A 20,008-nucleotide genomic window follows, 5' to 3' on the forward strand; every position below is an offset into this window, starting at 1 on the left:
CTTTACTAACACTCAGTGCAGAAGGGCACAAATTGCCTGGCACAGTCCTTATGCAGGGTACAGCAGTCATCAAGAATAAGCACATGGCACATGCCACTGTACTCAAGTGCTGGACAGTCCATTAAGGAGACAACGGTCACCTGACAACTTTCATATCTTTGAAGATAAACCCAAGTCTCAGGAAGCTGCCCTGAACACTCACCTCTTCAACAGTTTCATCTTGTGGGGTTGCTGCACTGTCATCAGAGTCCTTCTGGGAGCCTGCATCAGCACTTTTACGAACCTCTCTACTCTTCTTATGCTTGTGTGCCAGTTTTTTGACATGCCCATCTGCTTTTCCACTGCTAAGACGCCTCACAGGACTGGTAAGCCATTTTCTCAGAGTGTTACCAGGGCGCTTGGGGCCCGGGGAGCTCTGTGCACCGATCATGTGGGGCTGAAGTGATGTTACTGAAGCAGGAGGACTGGCGTCATTGCTGGAGACCGAAAGGGAATCTGGAAGAAGAACGAGGGGAGCATTTAAAAGCTGAAACACTGCTAGGTGAGAAACAAGCAAAATCACATATGTAATAATGGGTATCGGATTGGATTTATGGAGGAATCGACCACATTATTTTGAAGTAAACTAGCCTTTAACGACACCACAAGCATCAGTGTGCATGCTGCATGTGGCTACCTATACGTAAGCTGTTTTTATATGCTCTCCTCAGTCAAGCTTCATAAAGTCACTCTTGCCTCAATTATAATTCAAACTTACCACTGCTGATGCTTATTTGATAGTGGATTTTACTTTCCATGTCATCTAAGTTTATGGAAAGATACGCTTGTTTATATTTTAATGTATACTGCTTTGGACATGGATATGAAGTGCAAAAATAATTTCCTCAGTGAGATAAGTAAATTATTTTTCAAGCACCATATTTTATTATAATTATTTATTTCCCCTAACCTTGGGAAAGGGGGAAGAAGAATTCAGAAGAGTGCTAAACATCTTTTTTTTTTTGCTTAAATCTACCCCGAGCTTTGGCTGTTGTTTTGTTTGGTTTTTAATAAGGCACAGCACGTCACTGTTTAAAATCCCATTTGCTCAAATCCCAGCATCGGCAGTATTTCTCTGAAGTTCTGTAATCACAGCATACACTTTTCCCAGGCCTTAGTTATATGCACATGAAGTCAATACGACTTACCCACCTAGGGTCCTGCCACATGAACTGGACTGTATGCTTATGATAAACACCCACTGGTTAGCTATTGTGAGACTGCTATTTTTCATGTTACACAACGCTTTCCCTCACCAGCAATTCTATTTTCCTAAAACCAAACTTTTTTTTCTGGACACATTTTCATAATACCATTCCTATGAATGTTATCTACCACTAGGGTATGAACAAGACTCTCCTGGGTTGTCAAATATGGGTTCATTTTTTTTCCTGTATGCACACTTCTGTGAATATATGATTAATATGAAGATGACATAAATGTTTTGCTGAATGTTTCTACTGCTGGGAATTAAATGCAGTGCTTGTGTTCCTTCTTGAAGCTTGACATAGATGTTCAGATCACTTCTTCTGGCAGCTTTGCCACAACAGACATATTGCCAGTCTGACCAGAGGTAGTTTGAATTGTGTTGAATAATATGTTCACACTGATGTAGCAATACATCTCATTGCGAACACCCAAATGCACTGCATCTACACACAAGTATGTGAGCCTGCTCCATTTCCATAAAGTACAAACTATGGTTTTGAACTGATGGGGAAAGAGACACATAATGTGAATATAAAGTTACGGCTTTTTATTTTTCCTTCACTGTTCAAGCTGCTCCAAAAGGGGCATCTTTTCCTTCCAATCTGAAATTGTGATCTATCAGGCTGTTTGTCAAGACTTTTCTCTATTCTAATAAAACACAAATGGCATGTGACCATTAAGATACATCATCTCTGATGCCAAGAACTCTTGTAGCTTATACTGTATGAACACATGTGTAAACCCTGCTATTAACCACCACTTTCAACACATTTCCATAAAGCAGAAGATAAACTTTCTAAAGCATACTTCAGTCTAACAGCCTAGTTGCTAACAATTTGAAGTAAGCCACCCAGAATCAGGATTAATCTACAGAATTCTTCTCTAGCCACAGCTATAGCTGTGCTGCACATGGGTAGGGACACTTCCTATGATGCCCTTTAACCTGGCTTCAAGACTTTATGTAAGGGGTATCAAAATACAGCTGTAGAATTATACCAGTTGGCTTTGTCTCTAAATCTTAGGATAGCAGTGCTACAGAATTACCACATTATTTTCTTGTTGAAGCAGGAAACATAAGGAAGAAATTAATTATCTACGACAATGGTTTTCAACTTGCAATTTGAGTATCCCTCAAGGCCCCTGGCTTACTGCTTAAGGGTCCTCAGCACATATGTAAGAGAAGCAAGCCTACTAGCCATCAAGCATCCTCATCACAACAGATTTTTCTACTTCATTAAAGAAAAAAAAAAAAGTAGTCTGCTTATTAAAAAATTCCAAATAAAACTCGCAACCATCTGTAAGCTCTCCACAGGAATCCAAACAGTCTCCTATTAAACCTCTGTAAGAAGTTAAGTTTGACAGCTCATTCACCAAACTTAACTTTGCCATTACTGAATCATACATCTTTTGATTTTTATCAGATACCTTGTTTCAGAAATCATAGCAAACATCAGCTGAAGGGCATCTCAATAAATAACATTCTGCCACTCGTTAAATGGAACACAGAGGAGTAGAAAAAAGTGCTGGTGTTCTTGTAAATAGGTTTCTTAAAGCACAGATTAAATGCTATGTTTTTAGGACTTCCAGGCTTGAAGATGTTATAATCACTCCGCCAAGTTTCCCTTTCATTTGTATACATTTTCCTCCCAATAACGGTTCATAAAAGTTCCTTCCATACAAACAAAACAGAGCACATTCACTTGTTTATTAAAGGAAAAAAAGAAGGCAATTGAGCCTACACAGAAGATCACTATGTACTGTTCTGTATTTTTGTATCTGTTGCACTTCTGTCCTTTACAATTACTCCTTTCTAAGGAAAGGGGAGTGTGGTGGTACGGAAACTGTGTAAAATTTACTGTTACATAAACATGCCTGTCCCTCAGCATGTAACATGCTTGCAGTTAATAAACCCATTTTTCTTTTCAGAAAACCTCTGCTTCACCTCCTTGAATTCTCACCCATCCTTTTGATCCATACATCAACACTTAACTACTGCGCTTCTTCTAAAACCGAGCAGTACAATGCAGAGCCCCCGAAACTGCAGAAGATGAGTATTTTTGCCTGACTGCACTTAAGCTGTACTACTCCTACTCTTAACCAAGTTGGCCAAGAGTTTGTGGGCAGGAGAAGGGAAGAAAGCAGGAAGAAACACACACTTTGCTCAAGTGGAGAGGATCTAAGAGGCAAAACAATGTTAGCCAGACATGTTTCGCAGCACATACTTTAGCCATATCCACCCACACAGCATTAGTTTTCATTTGGCATGCAGCATGTAACTGCTTCTCATCTTCTCTTCTTCATGATTTAATATGAAGTACTTATTGAAGTATTATTAGGGCTTCAGGGAATCATAGAAGTGGACAAAGTGTAAGTAGTACACCAAAAAGATAGCACTCGTCCACTTTGCTCTTCAGAGCATGAAAGCACTGGGAGATAAGGAAAAGCTTAAAATGAGTAAAAATACTGCATTGCCATAAATATATCAGCTTAAACATCAAATTTTATTTAAAAAGGTGTTTAAAAGAATGAAACAAAACAAAACAGCAACAACAAAAAAGAGATTTAATATCACCAGTATTAACCTGAATGGAATACCAACCCATGAGCTCCTTCATAGATCAGAGCTGATTTTTCGCCCCTTCTTAAATTTGCTGAAAACATCCCTGCAGCCCTACAGGTCAATGTTAATACTAGCTACAAATATTCCATGCCAGTATTTTCTCAGTGAGACCATTTATCATCCACTTTCTCACCCCATCCCAGCTGACAGCAGTCCAGATTCTCCAATTCTTATTCCCATCCTCTTCCTCAGGGGACCAGTTACAATACTAGAGGCATAGTCATGAAAAACCCTAGGTGCTCAAGTTTGTATATTTATGTAAAGGCGGTGCCAGATCCAAGCATTAGAGAATATCAATATCCAATGCATACATTTTCAAGAGCACAGAATGACTTTGCACCTCCACTATGAGGAAAGCCACTGTGGTGTGTCTTACCTCCCTCTGCCCCAGCACTGTGCTACTTCTATCTATATAATTAGAGATAACAGAGTTGGTTTCATTCGTTACCATGCTTGGGATTGTTTACACTAAATTGGCTTTGTTTCCTTTATGACTACATAGAAAATTGTTTTTCTAGAGTTGCTCAAGAATATTTTATCACCAAAACACACTAAGAGGAAAAAAGGAGTATTCAAAATTAAACCAAGAACAACATGGACTTCTAAAACCAAAACAGATGGAATAAATTTGGGGTATGCTAACCCCAACTGTGTTTCAAGTACAGTAAACTTTCTAGTGAGTGTCAGATTCCCTTTTAGAAAAGGATAAATGCAACAGATGGCCATCTTTGAGAGAGAAAAAAAGGCAACACACATATAATGATCATACACAGTAACAGAAATCCCACAAGAAACCACCAAATTTTTAAAAATTGTTATTTGCTCCAGTTGTGACAGCTCTGTAATTCAATAAAGTAATTTAAAAAAACCCTAACGGATGGGCTTTGTTTTATAATCCATAGCCACAATCCGAAAAGAGGGCGTTTAACTGCCATTTCTCTCAAAGTAAAAACCACATATGTTGCTCTGGCGATGAGGTCAGAGAGTTCACCGAGAGTCCATAAATACATTTTTGAAGCTAAAGAAAAAGAGCAGGCAGCATGGGTTTTGACCCCTTCAAACTAGAAGATAAAGTTACCTCCAATGAACAGGCAAAGTTTTGAAACTCGAAAGGAAACGGGAATTCTCATTTGAGTCCCAGCTTTCTTAACACTAGAAACATGCACATCTGCTATTAATAAACTGTTTTTTTCCCTTAAAAAATAAATCAGCCATGTTAAAGCTAGTTGATGACTTGAAAGACTCTGCTTCATAATTAACTATTTCCATATTGCTAGTTTTAAAGTTTTAGTGCAAGGGGTTACAAAAAAATGACTCCTTTACCTAGGGAATCAAACCAAGCTTGTTTGATGCCTGCTCTGCACCAATAAATCCCAAATGCTCCAAACTACCAAGTAAGAACATTTCACCATCTCCAGATACAAAACAGAGAATGGCCAAGTGAAAATGGAGCAAAGCAAACCTAGTAAGCCCAGCTGGTGTGTCGCACCACCTCTGCAGACCTGCTATCCACCATCAGCTTCAAGGACCAAAATCCCAGAAAATCATCACAGAGCAATTAAACAGCTGATCAATAAGATTTCATGCAGGTATGCCATGAATATTTGGGAATGAGAGCTGCTGCTTAGTTCAAAACACAGAGAGCAGGTTTAATATGCCACCTGTAAACACCTAGAGTTCAGTGATCTCCCAAGCTCGCATCTACCTACAAACATGCCCCAATCTAAGCCAAGTTACATACTATCAGAAGAATCAATGTTTACAAGCATCTACTGACAAAAAGCCATAAACCCCTGCCTGTGTACACAGTCATTGTTTGATATTACATGAGATGCGTAAAGCTTGGAAAAAGAGCATGAGGTTTACTTTATTTGTGGAAACACAGGCACAGTTTCTGCCTAGGAACTGCTTTTGAATTAGGAGATTATCAATCTCCCATATACAAAACTATTTAGATACTTTCCTGCGTGTTAGGAATTTTATTTCTGTCCTGCTGGGTATCCTCTTTAGACTACTCTCACTGAGTACTCGTATGTAAACCAATACTGGAATATACATCTAAAGACATTAGATGTGTTTCAACTTTACAAACTACCATTAAAGCAATTACCATTTAAAAACAGTGCAGCTTGAGTGTTATCAGGCTTGCAAATGGAGAATTTCCACCATTCCCTTTGAGAAGCGCGAGATTTCACTTATGATAAGAGAGAGTGCAATAATTTTAATGAAACCAGTTTCTTAAGATAAAAAGTAAAGCACAAAATGCAGAATGCTAGTTCTCAATGCACAGAAGAAAATCCTTCAATTACTTTTTGTGTTTGGAGTGGAACAAACACACTCCTCCACCTCTGGTCAGCAAACTTTTCCTGCCTTTTCTTTCAAGTTATGCTTAAATACAATTTGTAATATTTTCGGTGTGCAAACAGACAAAGAGTTCTTAGTATATCTTCTCTGATTAATGCATTATCTGTATTATTTTTGACTGATACATTAGTCCAGAGTACTTGGATTGAAATATATTCAATAATTAAATCTTCCATGTCATCATTTTGTTGGTATCAGATAGACTGGAATTCGAAACTTGAGACTAGATACTCTTCAGCTTAATGAGATACTAAGCTGGCCCACAGGCATGTTTGTAATTAAAAGGAACCCCAAACCCAAAAAGACACCCCCCCAAAGACAGACACTGTCATCTTAATAACTTTCAAAGATCTTTCTGAAATTGAGAGCAGTCATCTAATAAACATATTTGCAACTGCAATAGAGAAAGTAATGAAGAAAACTTATGATTTAGGGTAAAAACCCCATACTGTTCATTTGAGTTAGAAAATTAGTGGTATGTGTCTGAAGGGTTTAATACACTCATTGCTACTTTACCATTTTTTTTTCTTCTAATATAATCTCCTGCTTTCCTACCCTGTAAATGTAAAATCGAGGTTTTATATTTAAACTTTTAAATAATTTCACATGCATTGTAGCTCGCACAGAGAGACACATAAACACATCAACTGCTATCTAGGAGCTTACCCAACAAAATTTAGATAGGGAAAAGTCCTCCTCTTAAAACTGCTGGACAGTCTTGCACCCACACTTGCTCCTATCTTTTGGATTTTTTTTCCCTCTTTAGGCAGGAAGAAGGCATGACAGTGTGCCAGAAAAAACTTTCCCAGGTTAACAGAAGCAGTTCTGTTTGTGGTCGCTGGAATTCAGACCACAGGGCTACAAAACCCCAAATCTAAATCATATATATTACTGTAAGTGCAAGGCAGTACTACAGAAGGGGAGGGTAGTATTGTGGGATATTTCATTCTTTGCATTAAGCTGTTATTTTCTACTACTTCTGAGGAGAACTGTATTTTGTGTCACAAGTAGGAAGTATTAAAAGTTACTCACACTGCTGAAGTTTAGCTTCACAGTTTGTGAAAACCACAAGCTTTTAATAGATTAAGTCTCAGCTTCCCTGCACACAGCTTATATTTTAACAAGCAACATCTTGATTTCAGCTCCACTCTTTTGACCACCTGTGCTCAGATTTAAAGACAGCTACATCCATGTGCTTGGCAGGGCATGCCAAGGACAACTTTATTATACAAAGCTGTTTCTAAGTCAAGTTCTTACTCTGTGTCAGTGCACTGAACTACCCTTTCTTACCCATCTACAGACCAAAGCAAGTGTCCTGATCATTTTAATAGAATTATTTCCCCCAGGAAGGGTGTATTTCTACTAAGCACTAACTGCACAGGGGTTTGCATTCTTTTACATAGACTTCCAATACCATTTAGGGGGCCTACAAGAAAGCTGAAGAGGAACTTCTTGCAAGGACATGTAGGGACATGACAAGGGGAAATGGCTTTAAAATGAAAGAGGGTAAATTTAGATTAAATAATTAGGAAGTTCTTCCCTGTAAGGGTGGTGAGGCGCTGGAATAGGGTGCCCAGAGAAGCTGTGACTGCCCCATCCCTGTCAATGTTCAAGGCCAGGTTGGATGGGGCTTGGAGTAACCCGGTCTAGTGGAAAGTGTCCCTGCCCATGGCAGGGGCGTTGGAACTAGATAAGTGTTAAGGTCCCTTCCAACCCAAACTTGTCTATGGTTCTATAGTAAGAGCAAATGAACAGAAGTCCACATTCTAATTTTCAGGCAAAGCTTCCTCCTTGTGTGCAATCTCCACTGAGTTCTTTGGGCCAGGTGGGGCCATCACATGATGGAGCACATATTATTTGCTGTGCAGACCTACAATAGGCAAGCTTTTCATTGACAAATTTAAGTTACATAGCAAGTTAACTCCCTCACAGGGGCTGACACATATGATTAAGAATATTAAGGTGACACCCTTCTTTCATTCAATAGTTGTGAAAATTCTTCAGTGCAAATAGAGACAGTAAATAAGAGAAATACTGCTTTCCTATACTAGAAAGGAAGTTTTCCCAGAGCACTGATATAATTTCCCTGTTTCCCTTTAAATACAGTAGCTTTTAAGATAATTTCTCACTGAGATGTTTCATAAAATCTCAGCTACATCACCCATTTTTTACATACTGGTGTTTTGGAGAAGTGTATTTAAACAAGTCTTTATATGCTATATTGCCAGATGTCTGGCATCAGCAACATCCAACTACTTTTGGATGACCAAACTAGAAGATCAGATGAAGGCATGGCCATCTGCTCCTCCCTCCAGGAGAATGAATGCAACAGGAATGGTAAATGCCACGAATGACTGTTCCAGGTTGCTTCCTCCACACTACATCGAGTTGTAGAAGAGCTGCACACAGCCCTTGCCTCCAGGCTGCTCCCCACTACTGCTGCTGGTTAGATTAAGATCTCAGCACAGGAAGCTGGCTGAGGGCACAACACAGTTCCTGAACCAGTGGGAGCTGGCACCGGGAGTTTCCTTCCGACCTCTCAAAGTTACAGCACTCCTGCCTTTGACAAAACCAAGCAGCTAGCTAGTGGGGAGAAGAGAATTCTGAGCCAAAGAAAGGAAAGAGTGAAGGCAGAAGCTTTGGGCCTGGGCCTCATAGGCAGCGCTGGTGCTTAAGACATTAGACAGAGTTTTGCTGACTGCTGACAAGCTATTTGTCTCATGCATGCTGAGTACAACCTATTTTTGAAGAGCCATGCTGTGTGATGTTAGCAGCAAAAATGCAGCTCTGCTCTTGGTGGAAAGTTGTATGTTATACACTGCAAATGGGAACCGCCATTGACAACATTTGTGATAAGCAGTTTCAAATTTTAATTGGGGCAACTGCACAATTAATTTCTGCTCATCTTTTACTAAGCTGTAAGGTTTCATCATCTGCTACTTTAATTTTTTGCTGCAAAAAATTATCTATTTTGCTTGGAAATAGAGAAAAATAAACTCCAGTCCTAGAAATACAGCTCTGAAGCAGCACGGTAGCTTATCTGATACACTGTGTGCATCAGTCCAGAAGAGGAAGATTATGAACAGATATGAAACAAATGTCCAATCAATATAGGTAACAGAACGGCCAAAGGGAAAAAAAAGATGCATTCAGCAAGTCCTCAGCTCTACTGAAGGGAATGCCATAGGGGAAGGGAGGGAGTGAAGCAAGTCACAGAAACTGCATTAGGAAGAATCATAATCTCAGGTGTTATTTAAAGCAACACATGCCATGATTTCCTATACAAAAGTTCAGCAACGCAGAGCATCCCAATGGAAGGAATTTATCCTATGCAGATTTTAAAACATCCTCCACTACTCCAATAAAAAGGCTGCATATTAACTAAGATATTGCAAGGAAGTTTGAGCAATCTGATTTTAAAAGGAAATAGGGGATGCACAGTTCTACCGGTGCACTTTTGAAATGGATAGGGAGGAAATCCCCTTCCACTACCTTAAGTGTGATAAAAACAAGCCTCACAGTTACGAAGAGAAAAAAAAATAAACATATATATAATCTACATAAAATGCTGAACCAACATTGTTATTTTTTCTTTTGTCCAGAGGAATATAAGAATTTGAGCAAGTATAACCTCTGCCATGTATTTTACATGAGTGGCCTCTAGAAGATGAAAGTAGACTTGTTTAATTATCTCTTTTTTCCAAACACATAAAAAAAAAAAAAGCGCATGAGAAACCCTCCAAATATTCTCTAGTAAACCTGAGAGAATATGTGGTGAGTCAAGAAACCTACTTTGAAACACAAAGGGTAGGTAATAGTAATTGGGTTACAGGAACAAATGATACAAAAGAAATAATGACTTTATCAAATTTTACTTGTTTGAAAATCCCAAGTTATTAGACTGCTTGTATTAAAAATAACCCAAAACTTGTTTTCTCTTCACCTGCTGAAGTTATACATTAACCTAAATGCACATACTAACCCAACAGCAATGTTAACAGTCTTCTCCTCTTTCCCCCCATCCTCTTGATTCAAAGCAGAAGAACTCATTAGAACAACTAGCGATTGTTTGGAGCCACAGCTTTAGCAACAGCTGTACAAACACATCAATCTGAAGTTAGGAACTCTGCCATAAGCTTACTAATAATGTATGATTTAGCTTTGGGGCTATTACAATAACTTCGGTCATTTTCTCTTTCCAAATGCTATATACTGTTTCAGGCCTCAAAAAATAAATTGAGAAAGTAATTAAAGGAATTGGGAGGGGAGATGGAATGGCTAAAACAGTGACAAGAGTAAGTCCTCCAAAATTCATACATATAAAAAAGATGTTTCTTCCTTACCCAATTAATTCATACTAGTGATAGTGTTAGAAACTAATTGTACTAACATTGCCAGGCATTGTAAAATCTTGACCTTTTTAGTGTACACACGACCTGGAGTATTAATGAGCAGTCAGGCCCTTGCAGTCATGCCACTGCTTTCAGCCTCCACACCGCAAAACTAGAGGACTGTAGGTGATGACAGACAACTTCCCCCGAGTTCAATCCCACCTCAATAACTACATTATCAAGAGCAGTCAGATGACAGTGATTAGAAACTGGACTGGTTTTAAACTTTTTGTCTTCAGATGGAAATGTAACCTGAGCAATGCAATGACAGCACACATGATTTTAATAAAGGTCAGTCACACTGGAAATGTGAGGTGTTTTTAAACATACGCACAGTCCAGGTGGACTAGCAGATAGCTATTGAAAGTCATAATGCCAAACTGCTGCAGAGATGCCTTTTCAGAACAAAGTATTTTAACGGATTAGGAAAGGAGAAGTAACTCCTCCACAAATTCATCAACCTTGAATAAAGACTGAGTTAAAAGGGGAAAGATAACAGCTTGGTATGGATGATTTTTAAAACATGCAAGCTATAAATTAGTGGAAGATGTGACATTTTATCTCAATGTACAATTAAAATACACTGAATACTAAAAATGCAATCCATCATTGCCATGTTTGTTAACTTGATTACAGTCTCCTCAGGACTAACATATGCACTGCTGATTTTTTTTTTTTTTTTTTCATGATCAAGCCCACATCACATACACAAAAAGCTTCATTTTGCCATGCAACTATTCTGGTGGTTTTGTTTCCTTCGATTATTCCCAATAAAGCCTCAGAAAGAAGGTGATGTGATGTAAATCTCTATACCTTGAATCGTTCCCCAGCTGCCATCCATCTGATATTACCTAAATGTCCACATGAAAATTATGTAATAGGATCATGGGAGAGTTGTTCAAAACTGGTTTCGAAGTAGAAACCAAAAGGAAACAAAAGGCAAAGAAAAAGAACAAGCAAACTTCTTTTGAAAGGAAATAAAATAGAATTCTTATTATTAGCTTTAGTCAGAAATGAGTGGATGAGGGGAGGGAAACTTGTATCAAAATAGTAATTACTGCTACAGCAAGTCACCTTTTTAACTAACAGACACAACCATAAGCCTAAATTCAGGGCCAAAACAGGTTTTCTAGAGGAAACAAGGAATGTAATTAGCTTCTATTCCTTCTTTTATTGAAAAAAAAAAAAACAACCCACATTGCTTCTTTTCATCAGCTCCCCAGCATTTCATACAACACATCCAGAGAGCTGATCTCTAAGAAGCCCTCTCCATAGAGAAGGATGATATGTAGCTAGTATGTAGGGTTGGGGGGGGGGGTGGGGGGTGTTCTTAACCACTCATTCAGGAAGATAGACTGAAGGAATCCAATTCCATGTTCAAATGCAAGAAAACAAAGAAACGAAAAGTTAAGGATTGTTAACATTACTGATGTCATTTTTTCAAAGCAGGATGGAATATACTTATACCACCTAAATTCTGTTTTTCTCATTGCCTCCACTAAAGGCAGATCATCTGGCCTAGATGAGCAAATTCAACAGATTGTTACAGCTCAAAGGCAGATTATGAACACATTGCTCATTACTAGTCTCACAATGAGCACCTAGAGGAAACTTTAATTATATAAGGCGATATCTCGTTCTTGTGCTGCTGCCTCACTGAAATAGTTTGTTTAAAATAGAGCTGTAACATAGCAAGTGGGAAATTAAGTTGAAATATTAGTTGAAACAGTTCTACTTTGCTCAGTTTAAGCCCATCCATTCAGAACAGACTTTTGTCCATGATACATAACAGTTATTAGAAGTTTAATTACAGGTATTCTGAGAGATGTGACAAGGACCTAAAGAGGCAGCCACATTTTTCCTAGTACGAAATCAAACTCCACCCTTCTTTTCAAAGTTTTATCAATATTCCTTCTGGTGTCAATCTCCCTGGGAATCCTTCTTGGTATTGACTAGTCATTTTCCTATAATCTTTTCGAAGCTAAATCTAAAAGTTCTTAATTACTTAGCCTTCTGAATATGCTTTACCAGTGATGCAAAGAAATACAGTCAACTTCACAAAATCCAAAAATGCTTATATATAAATATTTCTTCTTCTTACAGAAGTGGTGTCACAAGTCCTTATTCCATTAAGTTTGCATTATAAACCTAGCTACATTTTCTTCAGAGGAGCATACATTTTCCTTTTACATCTTTCAAAATATCTTCAAAACTTGAAGATGAGTAGCTAGTTTGAGAAGAAGCTGGGGCAAATAGACCCATTTTAAATTACTCTGTTTTCATGCAGTACTTATATGAGGTCAGAGCAGAAAGTACTGCAGTGGAGGGAGCAGACTTCCAAGGATCAGAGGCAGTAGGCTGCCTGAGGCTAACTCTGCACACATTTGATCCACACTGCTGCTCCGTCTTGGCCTATTTCACAAAATTTAGCCTGTTTCACAAAGGTAACCTCTGAGAGCTACATGAATGAAAATACAACATTTTCAAGTGACTGAAAAGATGTATCAGAATTGTAAGAGACAAAAATTATGAGAAGCTCAGATAACTGTGGAACTTACCAGCTCAGAGCAAAAAACTTGCGACTGAGGTGTTCAGGACCACGAGCAGGGATGGCAGTCAAGAAAGGACATCAGTATCCCTTCTTGCATAAGCTCCTACACAAGAAAACTTTCATTTTTTGGGGGGTGGAAGGGATGGAAGGATATAACATTTTGTGCTAGATCAACTGCCTGGGTGGCTGCCTGTGTGATTGCTAATGCTGACACAAGAGAAGCATCTATATCGCATGGGCAAGTGCAAGGTAAACATGCTGGCAGCACCTGATGGGTAGTTCAGTCTTTGCTAGTCATGAAAAGGCACCTTCATCTAACTCTTATGCAAGTGCTGCAACCTAAGGATTTGAAAAAACCATGTTCCAAGAATGGTGAGGGAGGACACAGAGGTCAGGAAAGTAGTACCTTCGCATATGTAACTGTATAGCTAATACATGAGCTCAGTTTCAGGAGGATTTTTGTTGCATGCTCTTCATGGAGATGGAAAAGCACACACAGCACATACTTAACAGCTACCATCTGTATTCCGAAAGAATAGACTTTCAAAATGTAGAGGTGGATCCACGCCAAGAATTACACCAACCCATTAGTAATATGGACTCTCCCACTGCATCCCCTGAGTCCAGTCCTCAGAGACCTCTTATCCTCTCCTGGACACCATTTGCTAACAATTACTCTATAGTAAAAGCATCCTGCTTTATGGATGAATTATTTCTGAGGCTTGATATACCATAAAATACTACGAAAGAGAGAGAGAAAAAAAAAGCTAGTTTGATTCACATACATTCCTTTAAGCAATCTATTACACATATAATAAATGCATGTCTTCAAAGACCAGTAAGAGCTCTCTCCACTTGTACAACTACCTTTCCTTCTCTAAAATCCAGCCCCAAGATGGTTAATAATTTCAGGATAAATTTTGGTTTTGTAGATGTATTGTCTGGATTTTATCCACGAGATTTGCCTCTTAAAATTTCCCATGTTTAATGCAGACTCGCACGAACCACTTAGGGACTGAAACACACACATCCTGTTGTTTCTTCTAGCTCATAAGGTAACTGGAAAAAGATGTTATTTCAAATATTCAGTTCCAGACGGAAACTATTCAACACTCTCTCCAGCCAGATAACCATAAACAACTTTGATATGTATCCACACTTGTCTCAAATGCAGAGCATTTTCAAATTACAGGAATGGGTGGAATTACCATGAGAATTGGTTTCCTCCTACCATCACCATTGCTTTCTCCAACTGATGTCAGATAAAGGCAAAAATACAATACTTATTTATTAGTTTCAGTAGTTTCTTGCCAATTCATTAGCCAAAACCCTATTTTCTATCTAAATCTGAATGTGTTTTAAATCCTTCAGACTTCATGAATGGGGGGGGGGAAGACACCAGAAAATTTAATTAAACAGGAGTACATAATTATTAATTGCACATGTACTTTAACATTTTCATGAAAAATAAATCAATTCTTTTAATTCCTAAAAAATTTCTTTAAGCAAAGTCAAAGTCTCAGTTACAGCCTTCTATGAATAAAATAATGCACTACAGGAAATTCTGAATATTCTGCCTAAATCCTAAATCACCAGTTTTAAGTTTGCAGTGGCCAGAAATAACACGGACACAATTTTTTTACTCCTTCCAGTTCAAGAGATGGCATAGCTACAGTCATACTGGGTCATGAAAATAAGCTTTGTTCCCCTATTATGAAAGGCTACTGAGCCTACTTACAGCATGTTCCGTACACACGGACATCTGTTTTTAAGACCCAGAAAGAGAACAATGAAGAATGTTTGTGAAACCACGTATGCTTGCCAAACAAGACTTCACACACGTCTATGATCTTAATTTATGGTAATAACGGAAAGCATCTCGCTGGTCGGGATTGACTACACCCAGCACTTTATAAAACATGTTTTCTAAAAACACTTCGGAAGTAAAAACCAGGGAGATCTGAGTCTCGCTACCCGCTGCAGCAACAAGAGTTCAAAAATGAAGCAAATAAGCGCCAATAAAGACAATGGAATGCAAAAGGGGAAAAGACTCTCCCGGTGCTATTACGTAGTCACAGCTCTGGGTAAGCACTCGCTGTAAAATATTTTGCCACCAAGCATTCTGCCCATCAGTTATTATTTGTAATTGACTCCCTCCTTTCACCCTCACCTCCCTCCTGGTTAATCTACTTGCTTACTTCTAAAAACTGCAATAATTGTTGTTTTAGGAAGTAACTATTCAGCACGGGTGGGCTACAGAGCAGCTTTCTGAGAACACAGCTCCACTGCTGGGATCAGAGACGACAGCCTGCTAAGATTAACTCCCTCTGGCTGGTACTCCAATGTCCCATTATCTTTTCAGGAACTCCTCAGTTACTAACATCCCACAGACATGTGACCCTATCTTCAGATGTCCCCTATAAGATTACTTTCCATGACATCCTTAATTTCGTGTTTGCAACCCTTCTACCATCCTCCCTCTCAGTCCATCTGTAACAGCAGTTTGAATAATATCAAATAACAGAGATTATAACTTGCCTATTTTAACTATAGGCACAGAGCATACAGCAACAGGTATATCAGACTTGAGCCCAGCTGCAATCTGCAGATGAAAAGGAAACTTCCTGACAGGTGCATCAACTGCAGACACTGAAGGTTAGCACTGTTTTGTCCTGCAGACATTTCAGACTGTTACATGTGAGACTCAAACTTGTCTTGCAGCAACAGTCCAAATGCCAAGTATTGTTTTTTGCTAAAACTACAAAGGAGGAAGAGGAAAAGACCCACCAATAACTGGGTTTAACATGAATATCCCTACCATTAACTCTGTTCTCCTCCAGTTGAGCCTGAAACAGCATGGCTTTCCTCCACATTACGCTTTAGAATCAACAATGTCTCTAAATTTCACACAAACCAATTTATTTCCCATCCACCCATTTCTTTCCAAGCTCTAGTCCCCAAAACATTACTTCCAACAATAATTTTAACAGAAATGTCACAGATATTAAACAATCTATGATTTTTTGGTTTAGCAGCAGCATTCTAAAAAAATTTCTGCTAAACTCTTAAAACAAATTACTACCACTAATTACATGTCACACAGCAAGTTATCGTTTCTCATTTCCACAGTTCAACTAAAAAAAAATATAAAGTACCACATGCATTTTACATGCTTTTTTTCTGAAAGAGCTTACTGTACAGCATCCCAGTAGTTTACAGAGCAGATTCATTCCATAACTGCTCACTTTCCCATACAAGTACTTTCTGTCACACTCTGCATTTTTTGACTGGGGTCAGAGGGAAGGAAAGTAAAGGCAGAGAGATGAGAAAAAAAAATGCATCCTACTAAACTCCTATGATTTGAAAACATCCTCTAAACAACAAACCCTTCTCCCCCAGCCCATTATATCTCCATTGCACATATTTGTACCTAAATCCAGGATCCAGTATTTACAGCCACTCGGCTGCCCGTTGCTGCAGCAGGTAGGATTTACTGAGTGAAGCGATCCCAGGGTGTCAGTCTGTTTAATCCTGTTTGGCATGGTGAGGAGTCAGCTGTTCCAATACCCACAGTTTACGAATAACCTACTCGCCCACACCTCAGGGATGTGTTACAGCTTCTGCTGAAGATGTTCACCCAGATAACGTTATAAGCAATGCCATTAGATTGAGGATGTCGCTGTTATCTTCTCAGTCTGGTGTAGCCCCCTGCCCTGCCGTCAGAGCAGCTCCTCTCTTCTAGGGATGCTCTCCTCTGACTCACTGAGCACAGTTCCAGTCTTTAAATTCACATGTGGGAATAGCCAGATGCAGCAGATTACACTCTACCGTAACTACCCTAATTGAAGCTCAAGATGATCTTAAAAAATACAGAAAGCCAGCTTTCTTCCTCTCAGCCTTAAGAAAAGATGCAGCCTAGTACCTCTACTAAGCTTTACAGTAACTGGAATGCAGAAAACCTACCTTTAGCACCTCTTTTTTATTTTGCAGTGCATAGTTAGTTTTTAATGCTTTAGCTAAAGCCACAGGCACAAAAAAGCCAGACATTTTCTGGTCAGCTACACCATTCAGTGCTTGCCCTGGAACTTCCATTTTCCTTGATAAAATCTGTACCAAACAACAAATTTTGCCTTACCTTCATCTCCTCTTGTGCCTTGTTTGTGAGAAGTAAAACAACCTAAACATTTTGATAAATTTGTTGAAGTTCTCACCCTGGTTTAAACTGCATTTCAGATCTTTTCACCTCTAAGCTCATATTCTGCAAAATGAATTTCTAGTTCATCAAGCAATCTTCCTGTTCAGTAAACTAAAACAGTGTGCATTTTATTTTGTATTTATGCATTCTTCACCTAGCATGCCACACAAGCATTTGTCCATAAATATTCATTTCTGCATGTTTTTTTTTAGCTAAACGTTTTACAAACCTAGAAAAGATGTTTGGTTTCTTCCCCCAAACACCTCATCATCTAATTTAAAGGACATGCAAAAAGCTACATTCACTAGATAAAGAGCTATGAAGCCAAAGCAAGGATTAAATTTCTGTAAAAACAGAAATGAAATGCTTTCATCATACTGTCATGAAAAAAGGGCCTTAAAATGAGACTGAATAAACAATACTGTAAAAGACACAAGCATGTAGCAGGAAGAAGAATATACAGCAGTGAGGGGGTTGCCAATAATAACAGAACAAACAAATACATGTAATGCAAGGATAAATAGGAATTTTATGTGGAATTCATAGCATATAGAGTCCCAAGTGTCAAAGAAGGCTTATCATTAGCACTTATCACAAATTGGGTACACACACATTACCCTGTCTGCACTACTAAAGAGCTCTGCACACCCTCCACCTGAGACTGAGGTTTTGCTTTCTTCCTGTTTCTAAGGAAAGCCACTCTAGGTTCCAAATCACCTTCCCCCTCACAGCCTCATAAACTGAGACCATTAATTCCAATTCCTGAACATTTTTCTGCTGACCCAAGACGACTTTTAAATGACACTGAATTCCAGAGGGGGTGGAGGGACAGCAGAAAAAAACCTCTTTCTTCAGGATAAGTGATCTTTATAGTTGCCACCTACAGTGAGACTTCCACTAAGGCTAGTTTATCCTTCACAAAATTGTAGAACATCTGAAAATGATTCCAGTTTCTAGCTGAGTAAGAAAAAAAAATAAATGAAACAATCCTTTTCCTCTGCTCCCCAAGAGTTCCCACGCACACTGAGCGTGCTAAAGAACATCCAACCATTCTCACTGTAGTTAAACTCTTATATCTTTTAACTAGAATTTAAGAAAATATAGTGATTTTATCAGTGTAGCTTTAAAAGAGAGATTTCCATACATAAGAAAACTTCTTACTAAAATACAGCTAAAAATAATAGATAAAACTGTTTCTGGGTTGATTTTATTTTGGTTTTCAACTGCATGTAGACTGACCTTATAAAACCAGTAATATCTGCAGGAAGATATTTTAAATGCTCTGGGAACCACATCATTTGCAGCTTGCTATTGCAAAAAGTTGTCCCCCTCCTACTCAAATCAAACACTGTTACTTTTAGGTTTTGCTTTGGCCCCTTCTCTTCTCAGAAGACAAATCTGACAAGTAAATAAAGGTGGTGGGAGAGAGAGAGCCACATGAACCAGTACATAAAATTTCACATTACATGGTTAAGAAGAAAGGATCATGGATATGCAGTTGTCTTCTATGCATAAAATAGTGAAAAACAGTTGCTCTACAGGAACACTGGAGTGGAGACAGCAGACTCCACATGAATGTCCTTCAGAGTGACTGTGGATATAACATAAGAATTTGATTGAAAAACATCAATGCATATAGTGAAAATAATAGCTACAACTCTCTTATGTACAAGACAGAAAGCTCGGACCAGTAACTTCTCCTACTGAAGCATAAGCAAAAGGGAGGTGACTTCTACATCACAAACCCAACATTTCTTAATTTAATATGCAGGGCCTTTCTCAATTTCCATCTGAAACAGAGACCTATATCAATATATGTAATTTTAAGCCCAAACAAGCAGCCTAATAATGTCTTTCTATGGTTTACTTCAGGCTGTACCACAAAGCTCTCTTTGTCCTTTAGCTCCATCAGGTTTTCTGTATTCCAGAGCCTTATCCTACAGTAACTCTCCTCTGCTATACAGCTCTTCCTGCAGCTCCTCACATTAACAAGTTTTTCTAGGAACTCACCATTGGTAATAACAAGCCAGTCAGGTAATCTTATTCCTGCAGGGAAAAATATGCTTACGTGGAGAACACCTTTAGGCAAAGCCACAGCAGGGCACAGAGCACAAGCTCAGCGCAGAAGAGGCTGGATTGCTGGTATGTTGCACAACAGCACTGAGCTGCCCCATTTCCTCCCCTTCATCTGCTCCTTCAATATTCATAGACCACACTCCAACGGGACAACAAACTGATCAAATTAGCAAAGAAAAAAGCTCATACACCATGCCATTTGGCAGCATTTAAACTGTTTCTTTTTTTCACCTTACCTGCAGAAAGCAAAAATGTTTTCTTGGCTATACTTGTTGTATTGTATAATAAATATAGATTATATATATATAGGTATAGATATATAAATTTATAATTTCAGCTTAATTTCTAAAAGCAAAGAACTGATGAAAGGCCCTTCAGACCCCTGGCAATTTAAGACATTTCTCAGTTACTTAAACTTCTGACAAAGTAAGTGTTCAGGTGAAAATTTTGTTAATGGCCATTTCACAAAGAATTTAAAATTCCAGGCAAAAGAGCTCTCTCACTTTTAAGGCGGGATTTTGTAAGAAAGACTACATCCCAGTGAGCAAACGAGGAAACTAAAA

At 38.6% G+C, this 20,008-nt stretch overlaps 1 protein-coding gene across 2 annotated transcripts in view; it reads right to left on the reverse strand.

Moving 5' to 3' along the window:
• TRIO (trio Rho guanine nucleotide exchange factor) overlaps positions 1–20,008 on the reverse strand; it is a 241,115-nt gene that overhangs the window by 31,310 nt on the left and 189,797 nt on the right. For both annotated transcript variants that reach the window (XM_061346723.1, XM_061346724.1), the window contains exon 35: positions 203–495. In XM_061346723.1, the coding sequence (XP_061202707.1) occupies positions 203–495 (293 nt within the window). The remainder of the gene's footprint in view (positions 1–202; positions 496–20,008) is intronic.

The sequence above is a fragment of the Neopsephotus bourkii genome, unplaced genomic scaffold (genome assembly GCF_033783945.1).
Source record: "Neopsephotus bourkii isolate Nb327-2 ecotype Australia unplaced genomic scaffold, CSIRO-AGI_Nbou_v1 NB_272, whole genome shotgun sequence".
Lineage (NCBI taxonomy): Eukaryota > Metazoa > Chordata > Aves > Psittaciformes > Psittacidae > Neopsephotus > Neopsephotus bourkii.